General features: G+C 37.1%; 1 protein-coding gene across 1 annotated transcript; it reads right to left on the reverse strand.

The window, feature by feature from the left end:
* Positions 1–386: 386 nt before the first annotated feature.
* PTH (parathyroid hormone) lies at positions 387–1,455 on the reverse strand (the record flags this gene model as incomplete). Its single annotated transcript, XM_084263756.1, has 2 exons — positions 387–660; positions 1,370–1,455. 2 exons carry the CDS (start codon positions 1,453–1,455, stop codon positions 387–389), a joined length of 360 nt encoding a protein of 119 aa, XP_084119882.1.
* Positions 1,456–24,174: the final 22,719 nt, after the last annotated feature.

The following is a 24,174-nucleotide window of genomic DNA, read 5'->3' on the forward strand; positions in this document are numbered from 1 at the left end:
GGTTCTACTGCATTTGTTCATTGTTGGTTAACAGTATGAGCAGGCCTCATGATTACATACAAATGCTGTCCATGTAAGAGTAGTAGAACTGGTCTTAAATGATTTTTCAACTTTCTTACTGGTTTGGGTTTCTTTTTATGCTGGAAATTTGTAAGAAGCATTAGCCATTTAAGAGATAACCAGAAATTAGCAGCAATGGTCATGGGTGGACTGTAAATACCTTTTATTATTTGTTTGTGAAATGTCTAACTCAATGGGGCTACATTATTGAATGGAGCCTTTAATCCTTATTGCAGTTTGAATAAATAATAATCAAATGCCCTACTTGATCAACGCTATACAGACATGTGCTTACTTGAACAGACCTAATGACCTGGCTTTTTTCATTATGGCTTTGCTTTGAAGAGCACATCCATGTAAGCTTTGTCCAGATCAGTGGATTTCTTCTGCATTGCTGCCCGCAAGTGCTCAGGGAGCAGCCTCCGACTTCTCATCTCTCCCAGGACGATATCATCCTTGTTCCGAGGCCTCTGGGTCCTAGCATCCTCAAGGGCACTGTGCACGTCCTGGAGTTTCATCTGAAGCCAGTCCTGTCTCTCCACAGCATGTCGATGCTCTCCAAGGTTATGCATTAATTGCATCTCACTCACTGATCTTTTCCTGCACAAAAGAAAAACAAAGACTCTTAGGGGCCCTTCTGGAGTTCTAGGTCATCACTCAAACCCCAGTTCACTCAGAGCTGTAGAGCCTACCTTTCTAATTTGCAAGGGATAGAATGGCATCTGGAGAGGAGGAGTGTGGATAGTGGTTTGTTATTGATAATAGATATATTAGCATGAAGGCATCAAGTATGGGAAGTAGTCCGGTTTAGTGACAAAATTTTTTGACTCTATATATCATTTGGTTTAGCTGTTGTGGATGAGCTTAGGGCTTATATTATAATAGGTAACTGATTAATAAAAATACGGCATTTATTCAGTGGTACTCTTCTGTTACTAGTAGAGCTAAGGAAGGATGATTTCCTGTGGATTTGTGTCTCAGTGCTGATTGATGTGTCTAAGTGTGGGTTCCAGCTAGATTTTCACACAGTACAGAAGATGGTTTCCTGTGTAGAACCTCTGCCTCCCTGACAAGCATTGAATGAGAGATGACGCTTACATAATGATATGCCTAAGAGAGTACTTAGATGTCTTTTCTCCATCTATTCAGCTGCCTATTTTCAAAAAAATATGTAAGAACTCAGAGCATCTGAGATCCCTACAGATGTATCTAGAGGACAGATACAAAAAGCAGGGACAGAAGGACTCAGATACATAGAAGCTTACATAGAGCCAAACCAAACTTTGAAAGTGTATAATAATGTACTTACATCATTGGTCTTCCATCAGAGCTTGTAAAAAAGCATATGGCATATAAAATGATTGCAGTCCTGGTCAGAACTTTTTTTGAAGTCATTTTATCTACAAGATAGAAATGAACACATGTATAAGTCTGTATTTCAAGTAACTTCTGTTAATTCCAAAGAAATGTAGTTTAGAAAAAAACTTGAAGACATCAAAGAAGAGATTTTGGAATTTTTTTTTGGTGTGTGCAATGGGTTAAAGAATGTAAATGATGAATTTGCAAATCCATCTCTTGGATAATTGGGTAAAAAGCACTGTGTTGATTGTTGTTGTTGTTTATATTATATGATTTATATACTCCGAGTATGTTGAAATCTTTGCATATATCTATTCAAGTGAAAGGTTTTGTTCTATTATCTAATTCTTTTGCATATATTTTAGAATGAAGAGGCTGACACTTTTCTTGACATTTCCCCACAGAGGCATAACTCTACTGAGTTTAATTACATGAAGAAATAAGAATTGAGCCCCTTATTTTTTTCGGTGATAATCCTGCATTGCCAGTATTAATTCCACTCTGCTTTGTATATCATCAGCAAAACTGCCACTTAGGACATAGTTGAAAAAAATTTATTACTGATGATGCTACAACAGTCAGAAATTACAGAGTCCAAATATCAGTTTCCAGTATGTTTTTTCAGTATTGGCAGCCAGAAAATGGTATCTTTTTACTATTGCTTTAAAAATTTGGTTCAGAGTAACTGCAATTAAAGAAATACCACGATGACATTTTTGCATTGTTTCCTGCAGCTTTACTCTAGGTCAAAGTATTCATTACATAGTATCTTACTTGACAGCATGAACGTGGTCCTAGCAGTCTGTATAATCTAATATCATAAATTCAGGGGTTGAACTGACCTCACTTTATTTCTAAGTCACTGTCTCAGATTTTTTAATTTCAAAGATTTGACTCAGATAATAAAACAGTTTGATGTTATGTTCCCTTGAATTTTAAGATAGTCTGAAAAGCTAATGTAAAAATGAATAAAGAATAAATTATAAAAATTTCTAAATAAGTCTTCTAGAGAACTTGGAAATAAAAATGAGCATACTTACCAGATAGTATCTTAAAGAGATTTCTGGTTTGGGTATGTCGGCAGATGGCTGTCTCTTGATGTCAAGTATATTTAAAGACTACGGAATTGGTTTAGTGGACCCCTTAAATGTAACTTTAAAATAGAGCTTCTAAGTAACTTAGAAGCCCTTTTATTGTCTCAGTTGATGTCATTCTCAACACACACCCTCCTGACCCTCAATGTACCCACCCTCAGATGCTGGTATTTACAGGGAAAAGAAAGGTCTCAGCAAAAAGGAAATGTCCTGGGTGTCTGTGAAGAAGTTTGACTTTTAAATTCAGATTGTCTATTACTCATAGATTTGCGCTCAGGATAACAGATTTCTGAAACTGTTGAAAGGATTTGCAAAGAAAACTCTGTTGTTAAATGCAGGCAGGTAAAGCTTAAATTAGGCAGTGAGGTTGGTAATCTAAAAATGCAAGATTAAAACAAAATATTGAAGAGCTAAAATCTATAAACTTGGGGGAAATAAGAACAGTCATGTCAAATACTGGGTTTCTTCGTGAAAGAAGATACTGGAGAGGAGCAGAAACCCCAAGGTGATGGAGTATCATGTTTTTAATGACAGGCTGGTGGTACTGAAAACTTGTTAAAATACAGTGTTAGACCCTCACTGTTCTGTTATATCTGTATCTATACCTATGAATGTGCCTGAAAATCTCAAATGTGTTAGATAAAAGGGAGGCAATATAAATTAGTACTTAATAAGTTCTGTAAAAGGAATATAGAACTCTGCCTACGTTTGAAGAAATCAAATACGTAAATTAGCAATACTTTCCCATATGTATGAAGAAAAAATATTTTTGGCTGCAAAATATTTTTCTACAAAAGATGAGTTCCAGAATATTTCTCAAAAAAAAAAAAAAAAGTTTGCACAATTCAGGAAACCATTTAGAAGCTATGACTGCTTTTACCATGGATGCTTTTTCAGTAGCACTTTACACCGTTTATATTTCAAAAAGAGGTAAATATATCTTATAATATTGATTTACATAGATGCTATTCTCATGGGGAAAGGAAGGGAAGAGCAAGAAACTCCAAAAATCTCTAAAGAGATCTCATTGTTAAATAGTAAATTGAGAAGTAAAGAAATAATCCACTTAAGTTCAAGAAAACAGGGTAGCAATACTTTCTAGCATTGTTCTGTCAGTTGTCAATATCCTTCCACCTACACAAAAAGAAAGCATACAGAGGTATAGGGTTGATATGTTTTGTTAGGAGATTTGTATCTGATGTGGCTGCTAGGGATACTAACCTGAAGTCTTTGGTGACTAAACATGTACATTGGACATGGAATGCCAGGGAAGGATTTGAAAATTCTCTACAGAATTGACAATTAAAATCTCAATTTTTTATATTTTGCCATAACAAATATACACAAAACGTTTAACACAAAGCCTTAGGGCAAAATTTTTGCAGAGGCCTGGATGTTACATAGAACCTCTAGCATACGACAGTGAAGCCTTAACTAAAGGAGGAGCATTAGAAAATTTACTGTCTGTATACAAAAAAAAATCATGCTTTCATATAAACTGGAAGCAACTGATAGCAAACTGTGGCAATAAGCCATTAGTAACAATTGCAAAGTGAGGGTTAGCAGACTTGGTTGCCAATGTTAATCTTTTAGTTGCAGTTGCATCCCTTACAACACAGAAGTAAATCTGGAAGAGACCCCAGGCTGGAGCTTTGAATAAAATGGAGACAGAAAAAACACCAGTGTATGATGTTGCAATTGAAAATACTTGAGTCACTTCAGACAACTTACAGTATGTTAGTGTAGGTGCCCTTAAATTTACTTGCATATAACTAGCCTTCAAAACAGCACCTAAATAAAATTTCTTATTCATTGTGATTTTTGTTGAAAGGTACTAAATAGGTTGTACCTAAAATCTCAAAGATGGCTGAACTCAATGCTTTAAAAATATTCACATGTGAAAAAATACACAAGACAAATTAGAATAGCTGTTTGCCTCAGATAAATGAAGATACACAAGTAATAAAAATAACAAAAATATTAAATGTATATCACAGTATTTGTAAACAAATGAAACTTGTGATGATAATTAAAGAAACTTTCAATTGCAGCTCAAAATTGGCATAGCTTTATCTAGAGACGCAGAAAAATTACTTACTTGATTTGGATTATTATCCCTGACATCTAGAAATTCTTGTTTATTTTTTTTCATACAGCTGCTAATAACTTATCCCATGTCATCTATATTTGCTGAACTTCAAATTTTTCTTTAAAAAATTCTTCTTTAAAAAATGCAGATCTTTTTTGGGTACTATTTAATGGAAGAGGTGAACCCCAGAAACCAGGGCTAACACTTGCTGAAATGCTGTTCAGTAGGAACTGTTTAAATTTATAGACGCTATAATGAAAAAGAGATGTAAAACAGAAAGAAAAAATAAAATATGAGACTGTAAATATAAATACAATGCTGAAATATAGGTGAAAAAAACCCAGGCTTCTTAAGAAATTGCCTTCTACTAGTGAGGGTACATTTCCAGTGCTGACAAATAAGGGCTGACCTACAGGAGATGATTTTTGCTTCTCTTTGAACAAGAGGAGGGGAGGCATGGAATGTGAGTTTCCATATTCTGAAAACAGCAGGCCGTGATTGAGCCAATGCATGAAACGGTGGGTACAACTCAAAAGAGCAGTCAGGAAACTATAAACCCTTAAATGTTTTCGGTATATACCCCAAAATGCCCCGAGGCATTATGGACATCAAACAAGGGCATGGTACTTATGAAGATGAGGGAGAGGGCTGAAGAATTGAAGATGCTGAAATCAAGGTGTGGGAGGGAAGAGCTGACCACAGCCTTTTCCTCTCAAAAGACTTTTTCTTGATCAGTCAGAGAACCACCCTTCCATGACCTTCCCTTATAGATTGTACAGATACTGGAATCAACTGTGCATGAAAAAATACCTGTGTTGCTTTGCTTGCAGGTGGCGTGCCACTTACGTTGAATTTGTGCCATTGAATGCAATCAGACTCCATGGCTGAAAACAAGCAGATAGCCATTAGACAGATTTTACTGCCAGGTAGGTGTACAATGCCCATACTCTAAAAATTCTGGATTCCTTATAATCTAGTTTATATGTTCAGTTCATTTTGTTAGGGAAAAATATTATACCACATCTTGAAATTTAACACATCCTGAAGTACATTACTGGAATATAATTTGAGGACACAAAGCTTTCTAAAATTATGCTCTTAAGTGACTAAAGCATATTTTCACAAATCAATTATGTAATCCAGTGTATTAATATTCCTACTGAATTCTTCAGCCTCCAGATCTCAGGCTTAAATACTGCAGTTAAATTATTTCTGTGCTATTTACAAAACCAGGCTTTTGCCATTTTGCTTGTTCCAGTGGGTAGGTCCAGATGAAATGCTTTCTAACTGCATCTATGGCTAAGAGAATATTAGTAGATCATTGAGCAAGGGAACAAAGTAATTGGTGACACACTGGATGGTTGGTGAGGCAACCTTTCTAAATGTGTCCAAGGAATGTTTCTGCCTTGACACAATGAAAACCCAAAGTGACACTCAGTAAACTCTTTAGAACTTCATTTGATTGACAAGATTTGTGGCTTTTCAAATGCCACAGCAGCGTGTTTGGTAATTTATGTAAACAATGTTGGGTATCTTCCGGTGTTTTTTGGGTTCTTGCAGCTAGATGAAGCTTCAACCACATGCCAGTTGCCAATTAGATTAAAAAAAAAGCACAGAGTTATGTGAAAATCAAAAGATGACCTATCATAGTTTTAGTTTGTGTCCAATCTGCCTCATACAATGTGTTTTTAGCAACTACAGGCAAATGTGAATTTGGAAATAATTTCTTGCCAATGTATTTTTCTCTAGTTACATAAAATCTTTCATCTTAGAATCACAATGTTCCCAAATCTCCCAGATTTCTTTCCGAGGAAAGTATATACTCATGATGTTTGATTCTAGGTTATGGATATTTCGGTAAAGACAGGGTAAATGCAAGGAACACTGAGAAAAAGATCAGAAAGAAAACAGAAGTTGATTAATTCTAGTGCCAGTCACTTGACTTTGGGTACATTTGCTTATCTAGGGAGCTCAACTGGACACTGTAATGATAATTGTGATTCAGATGATTTCTAGAATTTTCACTGATAAAGTGAAACATACATGAATGTCTGAATGGACACCCCCTTTTGCTCTCAGTGTACCTTAGCCATGTTATCTAACAGAGCTATCCAGTTTATCATGGAATTTGTCTATCTACCCATCATGGACATACCAGACTTTGATGATATGATCACGAATGTATGAGCGTTTGCTCTCTGCATGCCACCCTATACCATGGTTGCATAGAATTTCACATTACATGGCTGTTTTGAAGCCTAAATGGAGAGCCCTGCTTACCTCATCTCTCTCTCATGAGAAGAATCTGAAGCTTGATAAAACAGCCCAGAGCAGCCTGGAGGAATGCTAAAATGGTTGTTAAGGAAAGTCATGAACATGAGGTACCTTTTAGTCTCTAGAGAGACATATTTCAGTGGTCAGTAAAAAATTCCTATTGTGTACCATGATCAATAAGAAGAGTCAAGGTTTCAACACATACATATCGGTGTATTTATAAAGTATGGTTAGTGAATTGTAAACTAAATATAGAATTCTGTGTGAAAGTCCAGGTTTTACTTCAGATGTAAAAGTTCTGGTAAATTATTTTACGGTCAGTAATTACTTAGTGGGATATTAGCCCTCATAACACTGAAACACCATGCTGTTGATGCTTTGCTGAATTCATTGTTATAATGAACAACACAGTATTTTGTGACCTTTTCCAGAAGAAAGAAATTGCGTACAGTACTCACAAGTGCTGTTGGATCATTGGATTTTGGAGATCAATATCAAATAGAATTATGCATACACATATGCACACAGATATATCTAGTCCCTTGTAGGCCAGAGTGTTTATTGGCCTATTACTGGTTCTAAATAATTTGTGCAGATTTGAGTTCCCTTTTAATGACATGCATTTTAATGAGGGCTCATCTTTTTTGTCATTCTCGAAACCAACAAGCCACACAAGGAGACCAGTTTTGAGAGCACAAATAATCCCAGAGGGAAATGCATCTAACACTGAAATAGGTGATTTTAAAATCCAACACCTTCTCCTTTTCCAATCTGAAACACCTCAGTTAAAACTTGATTGATTAATTAAATATTAGTGTCCACTTGATCCTGAAAGTGGAAGTAGGGAGCAGCAGATATCCGCAAGTACCAGTTTGACCTAACAAAACTGTCATAAGAATGAATGTGCTAACTCTGCATAAAATAACTTTGAAGACTCAGGATGATACAGGATGGATCAAGGAAGGTCTGCATGTTTTATGCAGGTAGCCGTATATTTTTCTATCGTTTCTTCTGAAAAGACATTTCAAGTTCATATTCCCATATTTTTTTGCAGTCACTGCAGATGAGCAGATAGCATCCAAGTAAGCAATCTGGAACTTGATGAAATCTCATGGGAATGACGAGTATAATTTACAAATGAATGATGACATTTCAGACCTTTCCTTCAATCCAGTGAATGTCCTGAAGAAATCTTCGTTCATAGTCAGCTGAAAAACTTGAAAACAATGAGAACTGGCAAAAGTAGTTGTTTTGTTTGGGTTTTGAAAAAAAGGTATTGTGCTAGGTACAATGCAAACATGCAAGATGCAAATTCTCTAAGGGGACCAAAAGCTGTGCTGTATTTTATATAAAGCTTTTTATTATTTGAGATACTAATTACAGCACATAAAATGTTTTAAGCTATATATTAAAGACCTTGTCCCAGAAATAAGGAACTTTAAATAATAGCTTCTCAGTAAAAGACTAATTGGAGGTTAAGTCAGTGGTTAAATATTTTTACCTGAAGTTTCTTCACGATATTATCTTAATATATTTGTACATATATTTATACTATTTTCTAAAGGGAGTAGTGCTTTTTCTGTATTTTTAATTGCTTTATGTAATCCATCCTTTTCACTAAATTGTTAGCTGGGTTATTAATAGTTGTCAAAATAAAATTCTTGAGTTAGTAATTTTATTTTACAGAACTCAACGAACATTTTAAATACATATATATAAAACATTTATTTTTATATATAAATACATATATATATATTTGCATCCTTCTATGTTGACCATTAATTTTCTCAGAACACATTTTTCTTCTTAGACCTTCCTGAAATATTATTAACATGAAATTCTTACAGTGATTCTCACAATCTAGTTCTTCAAGAAGTCTAGACTTTGTATGCATTTTGAGCATCAGTAGCTTCTTGTTCTTCTTGCTTCATTCTTTTGACAATGTAGTCTACAAGAAAATGCACTTTATGGTAACATGCACAGGTCTCAGTGCTTAACAGTTATTTGCTTTTCTTTCTTTGTTTCTCTGTGTTTCAGTCTCTTATGTTCAGACTGAGTTTCAAAAGAAGAAAAAATGGGAGTTTGGTACTACAAGTCATCACCCAGCCTTTTTATACTATGATCTCCAAGAGAAGAGAGCATTATTATAAACTATAGTGGTAGTTTCAGTGAATTAGACTATACTAGTTGGGATGTATCTTTTAGATCTTTGCTGAAGTACATATTTCTCTTCTCTCACAAAGCTGACAAAATTTAAATTTTTTGTTGCTAAACTGTTTAGTTCTCTGCTTACTGTCTGCTGAAATCTGTTTCTAGCCTGTGTCTCTTCTTCCATATGAAGTTCAGACTCTTAATCTTAATTTTCTAGGCTTTTTGTAGAAGGCCCAGATCCTCATTTCTGTGCACTGCACATTGTCATTTTAATCTATGCAATTTGGGCTAGGATACAAACAAATCAAAATTTGTTTAGCTTGCACTGTACATGAATGATAATGTAGAATACTGAGTAGAGGAGGATCTAATCCTATCTTTCTCCTCTCATTTTCTGCTACCCTTTGTTTTACATTGGGATCTCCCTGTCTCACAGGATAGGCTAGTGAAGGTAAGAATTAACTAATTCTGCCTAAGCAAGTAACTTAATTTTCTGTGCTTCTTAGTCCTTACTGAAATGGACATCCCTATAGAATCCTGTCCCTAACTTGATTTTTTTGTGTGGTAAACCTCTATGCTAGGAACAGGCTTTCTTCATTAGCCAGATAACTTTCCTCCTCTTTTCTCCTTTGCTGTTCTTCAATATTTAATAAAATATAACAATATGTATATAGACAAAAGTAAGCAGAACCCCAAAATAAGAAGCAGCCGAAACCTATACTATCCTACTGCAAGCTGTTTATTTCTTTCCTTCTTGTAAATGACCTCAAGATTGTGAATTCTTTGAATACAGATTGTATTTTTTCACAAATTCTTGGGCATGGTTACCATTCTGTAGCAGTTACAATGGGCTGCGTAGATTTACAGTGATCCTACAAGTGCATCTTAGAAAACAGAGAATCATAGGAAGGATTCTGAGACATCATTCCTACCAGCCATGTAAAAATAAGGATCAGAATAATTTAGGCAATCACTGCATTGGTTTATTCAAGATTAGTGCCCCTTCTCCTTTCACATACAGTATAAAACTCCTTTAACAGGAGTCCCTGTATATCTCTGTAATACAAATGACCTGAAAAACAAAGGCATAAGCAGAAGCTCAGAAGCTAATAGGAAATAGGGCATACTAATGTGCAAACAGATGCTGAGGCAATAGTAGCATCCTAGATCCCAAATCTCTTTGCATCTCAGAGACATATAAACAGTGGTGAAAGTATAAATTTATCAAGGTGGACATAGGAGATGGATTGAGCTATGTTTTTTTTTAATTCCATGCTAGCATCTGTGCTGTAACTATAGGAACAGACTCTATAAATAGCCCAACCCAGTTACCTTTTTCAGAACTTCAGGGATGGCTAATCCCAAAAATAGATGAATTACATAACTCTGTTCTCTAAACATGCTCATTCACTCTGCAAATTGGGTTCTTTGTGCACCACAGTAAAATTAGTGCATCCCTCTAGCTTACATGCAGTACTCACCAGGGCAGTCATTCACTTGACATAGTGGTACTAACTCAAAGGAGAAATGCTAATTTTCAACATCTAAGGATTTAGACTTTGGCTGCAGATATTTGTTAAAAGTGCTTTTGAAAGAAGAACAATTCAGAAATATCAGACTACAACACTAAAGTTAAAATAGGTAAAGAGTGCAAAAAATGTTAAAATAGTGCATATTTTTGGTGCACTAGGGTGGATGCACATGGCTGACTTATATGAGGGGGAGCAAATACTCAGACTAGATCATTCACATTTGCAAGACTGTCCTTAAATTTAAGGTTACAACAGGAGCTAGAGAAGTGTTTCTTCTTCTGGAAAACAATAGTATTTAACAAGTACCATATACTAAAGGGAATATCTCATTCTGGAGTTCTGAAATCTGCCTTTAAATGAGCAACTGTACACAAATCTGGACCCAGTGGGAGGGAATGTCATTCACAGATCAACTGCTAACTCCCCAAAACTCTAAAGACCTTTTATATTGAAGTTTTATATTAGAAGTATTTGCAAATACCACAGGAGTCCTTAATGCATGCAATGTTGTGTCCAGTTACTGCCTTCTCAAGCTGAGCAATCACATATGTCACTCTTACAGTGGCTTAGCAGCCTAATAACGTAAAGAGAGGGCATTGCATTGGAATGGGAAGATCTGAAGACACACATGCTCAAATATGACCTCATCACATCAAGGATATACTTAGAGGAACAGTATCCTTCCAGAGTGCTGTACAGCTGTGTTATCACTAATGCCTAATAGCTCTCTCACTCATGGTAATTCTCATACCAGCTTTGAGGGAAGAGTTACTTTACGCATTTTACAGATGAACAGACAGAAATAGGAAAAGCTATGTCCACAAATTTCAGAGCTGAAGTCTATCTAGAATGATAGAGAATCTCACCAAGAGGCCCCTGAATCACTGCATGTAAGTAGAGATACTTTCCCAAAAAAGTGTTTCACACTGTGTAGCATTATGTTTGCAGAGACCAAAAGCTGAGCTTGTTTGGTATGTGAAATCCTGCATTCCAGGCACCTGTACAGACCACAGTGCTGTGAGTATATTACTTCTGTATTATGTAATGTTTACAACCTCTTTGCCACAAGTGATCTAATACCTGCAAGAAGCATATATTTCCCACTCTGCTAGGGTGACAATCTCATATTTTCTTCCTGGTATCGATCTTCACAGAGGTATTACACAAAATAATAAGCTTCTTGGGTGTTAATAGATTTTTCACACTATGTGTGTCTCATGTTTTGTGCTCTCCAGACATTCTTATTTTTGTTCCATCAACCTTTACTATTTTATCCTTCTCTGTTGTAGTTCACTGATGGATTTTTAGTCTTAATTCACAATCAGTCATACAATGTGCTGCCTACCATATTTTTGAAAATTACAAATACGTATTGTTCTGCTTAGTTTATAGTGCTATACTTTTGAAGGATGAAGTAAAAGCTCCTTGCAAAAATATGAACACTGAATGGAATGGTTGTAATTTTTTGGATTTCTGGGGAGCCTCACACTGACAGCTGTTATTGTTAGTGCCAACCCCATCTCCATGTAATAAAACACTTCTCTGTATTATCTCACTGCACAAGTATGATAAATACTTTGCTACAGGCATTTACTTACATCCTAGTCCTCCTGTGATGGTGAAACACAGGTGTTAACAAGTCTCTCAGCTTCTGTGGCTGCATTGTAAATAGCATTAGACTAACCAGGTGATGATATCACACCAATATTTTGCATTTCCGAAGAAATATCTTGCATTTTTATTTTCTGAGTACAGACCATGAAACAATACAAAGGGCTTACCAAAGTTCTCAATGTTATTTCCAGTTAAGTCTTAAAAATCAGTAATGACAAAGATCCCAGAAGCTCTCTAAGCAACCAGTTTCAATGTTCAATTGACTTTAAGGGGAAACTTTTTTTCCCTAGTCAGAAGCTCACATTTCGTATGTCACAATTGTCTCTCATTCTCTCACAATGCACCTTGGTGAAAAGCCTGGTTCTGCCTTATTGGTAACCTCCTCTTAGGTGCAGGAAGGCTGTTATTAGGCTGTCACTAGGCCCTCCTAGGCTTTTTCTGGGCTGAATAAGCTTTTTTTCAGCTTCTCATCATAAGGCAACTGCTTCAAGGCCCTGGCTATCGTGATGGTCCTCTGTTGGATATGGGCAGCTTGGCCATCTTTTCTGTACTGGGGACTTCAAAACTGGATGCAGTATTCCAGGTGCAATCTAGTGTGTGCAGAGTAATAGGGGACAATCACTTTTCTCAGTCTGCTTGCTGTGCTGTGGATGATTAGCTGCTACTCTGTGCTGCTGCCAGGGCATAGTGCTGAATCACCTTTTGCTCACTGGCCAGCAGAACCCTGAGGTCCTTTACAGCAGTGCTCTCTCTAGTCAGTCAATCCCCAGTCTTCACTATTGCAAGGTGTCTTCACTATTGCAAGGTATCTTCACTATTGCAAGGACCTTCACTATTGCAAGGTCCATCCCAGGTGCAGGACTGTGCATTTGTTTCTGCTGAATTTCATGAGGTTCCTGTAATCCCATTCCTCTAACCTAATGCTAGCTCCTTCTGAATGGCAAACCTGCCTTTGAGCTATCAACTGTACCTCCCAGTTGGTATCCTTGACAGGTCTGCAGAAGACACATTCTGTCCAATCCTCTGAGTCATTGATACAGTTATGAAAAACTCCACTTCTAATCACGCCCCACCCCCCCCCCCCTACCCCCCCACCTCCAAGTGAAGTACAAATCATTAACTACTGTTCTTTCGGCTTTATGATCCAGGCAGTCCCATCTTGGTAGGAGAATACTATGGGAGATTGTGTCAAAATCTCTGCGAAGTCCAAGTAGACAACATCCACTGTTCTCTCCTCATTCCACAGTTATTTCATTATAGAAGGCAATCAGGTTGATTAATGCCCTGATGGGTATTCCCTGCCTCTTTGCCCTAGATGTGCCCAGAAACAGCTTCCAAAACTATGATTGTAGAGGGACAAAAGTGAGGATAACTGACCTGTAGTTCCCAGAATCATCCTTCTCAAAGCAAAGGAAAAAACATACAAGGTAGACAAGTTAGATCACATTTTCCACCATGTCTCTGCAGCATTTTTAAATTATTTTTTAAAAAATAATTCTAGGATGAGGTAGTTACATACCAGTTTCTTATGCAAAATAAAAAGTAAGAACAAAACCCCAATATATTCTATTTAAAGATGTATGAAGAGACGTTGATTGAAAATAACAAAGTTATAGCTGTACAAAGGAAGGTCAAATAGGCATTTCAAATGTCATTAATTTACAAAGAATGTGGTACAGTAACTGGAGAAAGAAACATGTTATGTAAGATAGTTAAAAGATCTTCAGGTTTTAGTTTTGTTTACAGTAAGCAAGAAAAACATTCAATAGGAATAGCCTCTGTTCTGAATGACAGTGAACCAGTCGTATCTGTCTTTGAAAAAGGCCACTGGGGTGTATGAGGATCTGGTATATTATACAATAGTAAGCTTTATTTAGGTACTTTGGTTGTCTTAATAATTAAATGGAATAACAAAAAATTACAAGATTAACCAAAATAAACAAAGAAGATCCCACCTCACTTATCTCTCAGAATTACTTGAATATGCTAATAAAGCAGTAGATAAAGACGACAAAATGGCCTTTGAGAATGACCTGATTTAATAATTTCTCTATTCTGTATCACATGTCAAGAGATATCATCCACTGGTGCATGAGTTTCCCACAAGGATTTTGTCCTCTCACTTTCTGTTTTCATCAGAAAAAGAAACCAGAAAAACTGAAAAAGTATTTACATGAAAGGATAGAATACTTGTGCATTTGATTTGTTGTTTGGCTTTTGTTTTTTTTTTAAACAAATGTGTTTTACCTCATTTAGGATATTTATTATGCAATATCTTGGCTACAATTTGGCTTTGGCAAGTTTCACAGAAAATTATTTCCTCTCAAGGGGTTTCAGCAAGCACTGGCAAAACACTAAAATACAAAAGTTCTTGAAAAACTGCTATATTTGCAGCACCACAACAACAAGTGCCCCATTATAATTAAAACTATACCATTAGTCAGGAATATTTGTAATCAAGGGTGGATCTGCTGAGGTGGATATATCACAAAGGTCAGTCTTTGCCTAGCATGCGTTTTCCTTGGCTCATGTTATCATTACATCTGTACAGGTAATTGATTTCTTCAGATATCTTTCTTAGAACCAGAAAAACAAATCAAAGGTACAAAATGCTATGTGGGAGGAGGTGTCATTTGAACTTATCATACTTGTAAATCACACATGTAACAAGGAGAAGAAGCACTTTATAATGTTTTCCTGTTCATTCAGTGTGTGCACACAGAATATAATATATTTGATATTTTTGTTTTCTAACCCAAAAGTGCTCTTACAACACTTTCAAGAGTTCAGTGGGAGTGGCTTCCTCCAGTGTAAATTAGATGGATCAAATTCTCTTAAGCAGCCCTTGCAACCAGACTGCCAGGATGTTTCTTTTTTTTTCTTTTATCAGTGCAGTTTCACAAGCACAGAACTTCATGCAAATCTGCTCAGAGAGCACTGCTCTTACAAGCCTAATGTTCTTGCTGGGGAAACTCCCTTCGCTTGTGCCAGTGATTCTAAGAGGAGAATTTGGCCTACAGATCAAATTCCCTAGCTCCCACCAGCTTTCCATTCTGAGAAGCAGCCAGGCATTCACTAGCAAAGACAGTTCTTTTACTGTTATAAAGGTAGGAAGGTGCAACAGGAAGCTTATTCTCAGTGAAGTTGATTTGAATTCAATTCTGATACATGATGTCAGATTATGTTTGACCTGGGGACGTTCTTTTCTACATCTGTTTCCTTTGATGGCATCCACAATAAGAGATTCAAGTGTCTCATGTACTACCAGCAAGGATAGAGGTTTACTCTTGCTAAGAAATTAGAAAAACTCATAAGAAGCTTGGGGGGAAATGGTTGATAATTTCTACAGGGATATGCTTCAATTCTTGCATATATTAGAAATTTGAGGTCACTTTGTATGTCAGGGCCTGATTAGCACGATATCAAGCATAAGCAGATGTGAGAGGTTGTAAAATACATATAAAGAGAAAACATTTTCTGACGTATTTTACTTCAAAGGCGTTTCTTTATTACACACACAAGCTGCTGAACAAATAGTGACTGCTGGACAAAGCATCAGAGTGCAGGGAGTGCTGCAGCTGAGGATGTCATTAGCAACGCTGCCCCCTCGTGCAGAGAAGGGAAAGGGTTTCTTTAATTGAACTGTGGGCACCCATTTGCTTTTGCTACTGAAACCAAAAATATGGGATACCTTATTCATATTATTGAGAAGCAAAGCTCTCATGGGTGTGAGAAGAAAACAGATAGCCAAATGGCTTACTCTCAAGAAAAAACATTTCAACAATTTGCTACACACGCTACAGAATATGACAGAACCTTTCCAAGGTATCTCCTCTGCTAACAAGAAAAACTGGGCTAAGTTAACCTTGCAGTAATTATGATTAAGTCAATGAGCTGTGGCTGTGCAAAGGTTGGATCAGGACTGTGATGTAGCTAATTTTTGTGTTCAGCTTAAGTGTTGACAGATGAATGTTTACAGATGTAGAAAGAATGCTCTAGGATGTTACCACCTTACTTGTTGACTCCTTCTCCCTGCTAGATGTCACTGACACAAATATTGAGCTGCATGAATAAGGCATATGAGCATTTCTAATCAGCTACAGGGCAAAGACTGTCAGATTTCTAGCCAGAATAAACCAACAGATACTAAACCTATCTGAACAAAGTGTGTAGATATTTGAGATAAATCAGGTATAAGTAACAAGTAGATAAATGTAGTAATAGTGGTTCATACAACATCTTATTCACACAGCAGCACTTTCATCAGTATTCCAGTGCAGTAATACAATCTTAGCCTCCAAAATGACATATCTCCAAAGATCTGTTCATTATGAAAACAAACTGTTGAACTGTTCCTTATTCATACCTGTTGCATGCTTTTCATGGAAATAGAACTTTAAATAATTTTAAAATGTAATTAATAAACTTCTGAAAACATTTATCCTTCACATTTTTAGGACTTGGGCTATATCATTTGATCCAACGTATAAGAATTGAGAACCACTGATTGACGTTAAAGTGATTTTCCCACTCTGCCTATTACCTCCAGCATGGAGGAGGGAGAGTGACTCTTTGTCAGGAAGTGTAGTGATAGGACAAAGGGTAATGGGTGTACACTAAAAGAAGGGACAGTTTCTTGTTTTCCAATTAGAATAAAATTTTATTTACCTATCTTTTACGTTGAATTCCTTAAGGGGATTCACATATATCCTCAAGTCCATAGTGCAATCCTTAGTGTATACTTGGTTTCAATTATCTTCTGGTAGCTTTACACCTGGAATTGTCCTTCAAATAGATTTCAACTGCAGTCCCAGAAAATTTCTCACTCTGCTCAAACATTCAAAGTTAACTTTATCCTCTGCTAGACTTACAAGGAGTAGACAAAATTGCACTTTGTGACATTTTGTCATGTGATATTTGTTCCTATCAGGAAGCTAAATCAAATCAAGCTGCAGAGAACACACGCTACATTTTTGACCCTATGCAGGTGCTGTGTGCAGGCTACGATTTCCAGACATAAACCTGAAAGAAAAAAGTAGTCTCTGACTTCCTAGGTTTTATCCTCCTGAGCAAACACTAAGGATGTACTAAAAGTACAAAGTGTAAAAAGTATTTTAACAATAAAATTAAGATCTTATCTACCCTAGGAAACTTCATGGTAACAGAAAAAGGGAGAGTGACAGAACTGAATAATTGAAAGTACTTTTTTATTAAAAGGTCATTCTTGTGTTGTTTTTTTTAGCTCCTGTTTAACCACTGCAACCATTGAACAGCTGGAGAAGGAAATAGTTGTTTGAGATTTGTCATCTCACTGCCCATGTGTACGGTGCATGATCAAGAAAAGGGAACACACTGTTCTCCAGGAAGAAACTGAGCAAGACTTGACAAGGTTGGTAAAATTTAGTGAGGTGCCAGGGAGAAAGAGGAGGAGAAAGGAAGTCTTTCAGTTGGTACAAAAAAGGTCTTTTATTTCTCCATTAGCAAATGCATTAAAAAATAATTACAGTGTTTAGAAAGTCCTTTGCTGGCCACCTTTAAATGTCCCTTACAGAAATCTACCCCTAATTAAGCATGTAGAGAAGTAGAAGGGAATGGAGCTACAGGATGAGAAAGAGCAAGAAGTGGAAAGTAAAAGGGCTGTGGAATCAGGGGACTGTGTCTGAATTTGTAAAGTAGACTGTAATGCCATAAAATGTCTATCTCGGGCATATCTGCACAGCTATGTGAAGTTGTCAAAGCAATGTTGATAGGCACATCCAAACTCTTTTTTTTAAGCTACTTAATCTAGCAAGCATGATGAAGCCCCAGTGGCATCAGTTTCATTGCGGCGGGACCCAAAACCAAGCTAGTGTGGCTTGAGCTAACTATAATACAGCTGACTAAAATGACACTTTCTCTGGGCTGGATAGGCATAGGTAATTGGGTAATTGCAAATTTTACACAGCAATGTGATTGTTTGAGAGTTTGCAAATTATTAAAAGCATACTGAACATGATTCTGAGAGCACCTAGAATAGAATTTTGAAAATAAAATAGAATACTTAAGATATCTCACAGTGGAAAATCAGAATCCTCTAAGAAGTCATAAACAAGTCCAGTCTTCCTAAATATGATGCTCTGGACACAGGGGACTTGCTTTATTTTTAATTCATTGCACTTTAAACCAAGGTACTTTACAGTTTGACTAAGTTGCAACTGGTTTCCTATTGATAAGATCTGTCAAACCTTGTAATACCTAGTAACTCCAATAATCCTCTATCAGATATTAACTGTATAAAGCACAATCGCACAGAGATCAAAATGGAAACAATTTTTTTTTACTGCATGCAAAAGGATGTCTAAATGCACTTAGGTGGATGTTACTGGTGGAGTACTCTAGTATGGACTGTTGCTTGAAGAAATCCTTGCATGAACACCTGTCTCAGGGTGGAGCACACAAATAGCATACGTTTCAGGATACAGAGAATATAGAATCAACCTTCCAGAGAACTGGAAGAAAGACTGCATCATTCTTCAACCATGGGTGTCATGAAATGCTTATACTTTTTTGTCTGTTGATTTTTGACATTCTTTGCTCTGCAAAGGACACTGGAGATTTCACACCAATTTATTCCTTTTCACAATAATAAACAGTGTAGGGTAAACAATATCACTTAATACAGAAACTTTTGTGATAATTTTCTCAAAACATTCTAAAATTAAATTCAAAAGCAGTATGTCAGTTTATTCTGAATTTGAGTGCAATTAGCCTGGTATGGGGCATCTTACTTGCCTCTAGATGGTGCTCTCACGTTGAGATTAAAGAGTTCCATCATCTTTTTCATGACAAATTTCATAATTCCCTCAAACCCCACATAAACTGTCTCAAAGGAGCAAGGAAAAAAACTTGATATAATGCATATGTTACCATATGTTCTCTTCAAATAACTGACATCTCCCAGATTGTATAAGGAAGTGATCTTAATTCTGGGAAAACCAACATTGAAACCACGTAATACTGTAATATAAAGGTGCAAATTCTATAAAACTTTAAACCATGTACTGAGCATTAGTTAAAGAATACCTTCATGGTTAAGTAATATCAGTTTCAAACAGGTAATAGTCCAGCATTACAAACTGGAAAACAAAAGCAAAAGGATTTCTTGTTTTGCTCAAAGTCTTAAAATTTGTGCTAAGAGCATGTGTGTAGGTGATTTAACATTTACCTTTTAAAGTGCAGACCACAGCTATTGATTTCCTTTATGTCCTTTTTTAGGGAGGAAGTATGACTAGGCTCTGCTTCATCACAGAGAGCGAGTGTAGTGTAAGAGCACAGCTAAGTAGGGGAAGTAGGAGAACTACAGATTATCACAGCAATACCAGCTTGTACAGCTGTGCAACACGTCCACATTTCACTCTTTTTGTGTCCACCACTCCTCTTCCATGTATCTTCCCAGAGAGAGCTCTGCCTGAGGTGCTATTCATCAGTAAGAATAGGTTCTCTAACAGTGGTTGCTGTTTTATTAATCCCACTGTCTTCACATCCTCTCTGTCCTCTTAGCTGCAGCAGAGAATCACACAGATGTCATGGGCTGAAAGGGTTAAATGCCAGTCACATATTTCTAATCTAGCAAGAAGCCTGTGTGCAGAGGGAGCTAGTAGGAAGAAAGGGAGCAGAGGTGAGAAGTGAAATGACAGTAGAAAGCTCTGTACTGCTGCATTTACACTTCCATCAAAATCAGTAGGGCAGAGCCGATCATACAGCAGCTGTAATCCATTTCCCTAGCTGGGAAAAAGAGCACAGGACTGAAGTATAAAGCTCATATATATAACCCAGAGAGACAGAAGCGAACTGGTGACTTAAAGGTTTAAGTTACAGTAAACACAGACTCCTTGTGTCTTCCTGCAGACATACGAAGAGGAGACATTAATGCATAAACTCCATTCTTGAGTTGCTCCTCTAGCTTCTTGCCTTAATGTATCACGTTATGCAAAATATATACAATTATCTAGGTAAAGATGGCATGGTTCATGTCATCAGTGGCAGTTTCTTGCAGTTAACTGCTGTTAGGCTAACAAGTTGATTGTAAGTCAGTAGGAAAGAAGGCGCCGAGGCCTGTAAACCATGTTAAGAGTTGTATGAACATGCTTTATGATATGCCTAGTCATTTTCTGAGTCATCTCAGTGAATGGAAAGATGTTTCTTTTCCCCCTTCTGAGAATGATGTTAATAATTTCCTTGAAAAAGACATTGTTAGTAGTCAGTATTTTACATGACTCACACAGATATTCAGGTAGCCATTTCATTGGGTTCTATTTTCCTATGATCAGTACGTAGTACGGAGCATAATTTATTGTCATAGTATTGAGTTCATCATCAGTAACAGTCCACAAGGTACACTTTTCTCTACCTGTGACTAATGCGTTGATGAATATGACTTACAGTAGTCCTTTATGTGGATGGCTCTATCAGGTATACAACTTATCAATAATAAACTAGACAGAACAAAATCAGTTAAAGAAAACTGACATTCTGGCTACTTTTCTGCTCTCTGGAAAAAAAAAAAGCTGCCCAGCACTCTCAGTCTTTGCTGGGAGAGAGCAAATGTTTTCAAAAAGAATCACCTTTCAGACAGGCAAAACAAAGAATAACACACATCTTGTGAGAGGACACACAGTGTCAGTTTTAGACACACAGAGCAGAACCAACTCAGATGCTGCACCATCTCTGCAGACGAGTCCTTAGATTTAAGGTCATACTATTAAAATGTTTCAATGTTCACTCAGCGCACACAAGTTCAGTGTGACAAAGATATTCAGTTAAGTTACTAGGCTTCTTCATATTAATCTTAATCTTCTATAGTTAATTTTGGGGGCAAGTGTGATAAAAAATTAAGGTTTAAAGCTATCATTGTAGATGCACCCGTTTTACTCACAGAGCTCCTCTAATGTAATTTTGGGTACTGCTGGTCCATGTGCTAACCCCAAATATGAGAGAACGAAGATTAAAGTAAAGCAAACTCTGTCTTCACAGTCCCAGCTGTGCATCAGAACAAATATAACTGTAAATACAGACCAATATTTCAATAGCAGGTGCACTCTAACATCTGCAGGGTACACCAAAATGCACAATACCCAGGGTCATTCTAACTGGGAAGATTTATAAGTATGCTATAAATATTTCTTTTTTCTATGTGCATCTTCTCTCCAAGGCTGTAGGACTTTCAGCAGCAGCCTTTCAATGTACTCAGCTTTCCATAGTCATGGAGAAGAGCAATGTCCTCTATTTCAAGGGAGGAGTGCTTTATTTGACAGAAACAGCCATCTGAAGTATTTCAACAATCCTCATATATTTTCAAATTTAAGTATCATTATCACAATCATTTACAAAACACACCATTTCTATTGTCATGTTCATTTCACACAGGAGAGCCATCACTGTGCAAGTTTTAAAGGAAGCCATCATCAGATTAAACATGATCGAAATGAGTTTCCTCAACACAAACTTTAAAAAATGGGAAAAACAGTATAAATGCTTCTTTAATGTATTTTAAAATGTCAGTGGGAACAAATAAATATTTTATTACTTGAAAGACGAACCCTTCAGCATTCAGTTGGGATTATATAACTTTAAATTCTATCTGAGCACAAGTCTTCCACCACTGTCTGGGCAGTAGAAATAACTTGGGAATAAAAAACACAGACCTTGAATCTCAGAAGCACCATATTTCCTGTCACAAGGAAACCACAATAGTAAAGGGTTCAGGAGCTGCAAATGAAGTGGTTTTATAAATAAAGTATTCTGGAGAAAGCTCCAGGGTGTGCTAAATGTGTCTGAAGAACTAGAGGAGTGAGTATGCCTAGAATAATCAACCTATAGCACTTGTTAAAAGACAGTATGTAAGAAAGCATGAAATGCAGACAGGAAGACTCAGCTCCAAAATAATGTCGTATCATGGAGAAACTGAGGATGACGGTTGAGGAAAGGACAGGGGATACTAATGTGTGTGGCAAGATTCCTTCAGAATCTGGAGTAAATGAAGCCGTAAGTGTTGGCAATTTGGGTAATCTGCTAAATTTTGCAGAAATGAAGAATTAGTATATGGCCCCGGGCATAAATTATAAACAAGATTAGCCTGTCAAAAAGTAATGTACAACCAAAAAGCAGTAACAACTTTGACAAGAGGGGAACAGAAAACACTCAAGAAATACCATGATGACTGGGACAAAGAGTAACTGTGAGCTCCTCCAAAAGAAGATTAAAGAGGTACATGAAAGAGGATGGGTGAAACCATATGTTGCATTTGACATGCAAAACACAAAATGAGAAAATTTAAAAATCCAGCTGTTTCTTACCCTGGACAAGCTGAAGCCTTGTAACAGACACTCCATGTCTTTTGCATTAGAGTAGGGCTAAGAATAAATTCTTTCATGTTGAAAAAATGGCCCTATATGTATAAACAAGGGAAGAGAAAAACACATACTCTGTTTCATAGTTGGATGAATTTTGGGTGCATGAAGACTGGAAATAGGCTTTCATAATGATGGGGTTTATTCCAGCTGGCAGCTAAGCCCCACGCAGACACTCGCTCACCACCCTGGTGGGATGGGGGAGAGAACCGAAAAAGTGAAAGTGAGAAAACTCGTGGGTTGAGACAAAGACAGTTTAATCAGTAAATCAAAAGCCATGCACTCAAGCAAACAAGCCAAGGAATTCCTTCACCACTTCCCATCAGCAGGCAGGTGTTCAGCCATCTCCAGGAAAGCAGGGCTCCATCACACATTACCTATTACTTGAGAAGACAACCGTCACTGTTCTGAACACCGTCACCCCACCCCTTCCCCCACCCCTTCTTCCCCCAAGCTCCTTATATTATAAGCATGGCATCATATGGTATAGAATATCCCTTTGGTCAGTTGAAGCCAGCTGTCCTGGCTGTGTCCCCTCCCAACTCCTTGTGCACCCCCAGCCATCCTGCTGACAGGGTGGTGTGAGAAGCAGAAGTAAGCACTGCTGGCTCTGAGTAAGCACTGCCCAACAATAACAAAAACATCCCTGTGTTATCAAAACACTGTTTTCAGCACAAATACAAAACACAGCCCCATACAAGCTACTGTGAAGAAAATTAACTCTCAGCTGAAACCAGGACCCATAACTACTCTGGAAAACTGGAAATCAGTAAAAAATTCTAGAAAGGAGCTTCTCTCTAGGAAGAAAAGCTGTAAAAAGACATGTGATAGAACTCAGAGTCACGGTTCCCTGACTGTATAGATAAAGAAGCGAATGAGTACCCCAGCCTCTTTCTAATGCACAGCCCCTGATTTTATTGCAATGCAAACCAAGACATGATAGAAAAGGACAGAAGTGATAATGTATAGTCAAGTCTCACACTGATGTGGAATCAGGGTAGAGGTAGATCTCTTGTATATATTTGTGAGCCCAAAAGACTTCCCAGACCATCAAACTACACATAAAGAATAAGCACTGGCCAAACCTTCTGTATGTCCAGAAGGCAGCAAGTTTGATCAGTGGAGAAAGCCTAGCACTGTTTCTTAGTGCTTCGTTCTCTGTCATCTGTGGTTTTCTAGATTTTGTCATGTTTAAGTGACTTTGTTGAGAGGATAGCCTTTTGGAAGTGCAACATTTTTTTTCCTGCTGCAGCATTCACAATTAAAAGATAGCCAAAATCTTGAAGATTTTTCAGACTTTCAGACAAAAGGTACTCCTTTGACTGAATAAAGGAGGCCAGTGTCAACTATATGTGTGTCTAACCCAGACTACTGAGGTATCAGATAACTCAGCTGGCTGTGCTAACCCCGGAACTGGAATCAGTATCACTGCATCCTCATGGTACTGCACTCAAATTAATTAGCTGGGTGATGAGAGATAGGCCTTTTCCAGCTTGCTGTGTAGTTTGTAATGTATTATAGCTTAAGCTAGATGTCTGCACTGTGCTTGCTTCTGGGACATGTGTCTCTGTTAGCCTGCTGGGAGTTTGCTGAGGCATCTTTGCATGATACCT

This window comes from Gallinula chloropus (genome assembly GCF_964237585.1).
Source record: "Gallinula chloropus genome assembly, chromosome: 4".
NCBI classification, from domain to species: domain Eukaryota; kingdom Metazoa; phylum Chordata; class Aves; order Gruiformes; family Rallidae; genus Gallinula; species Gallinula chloropus.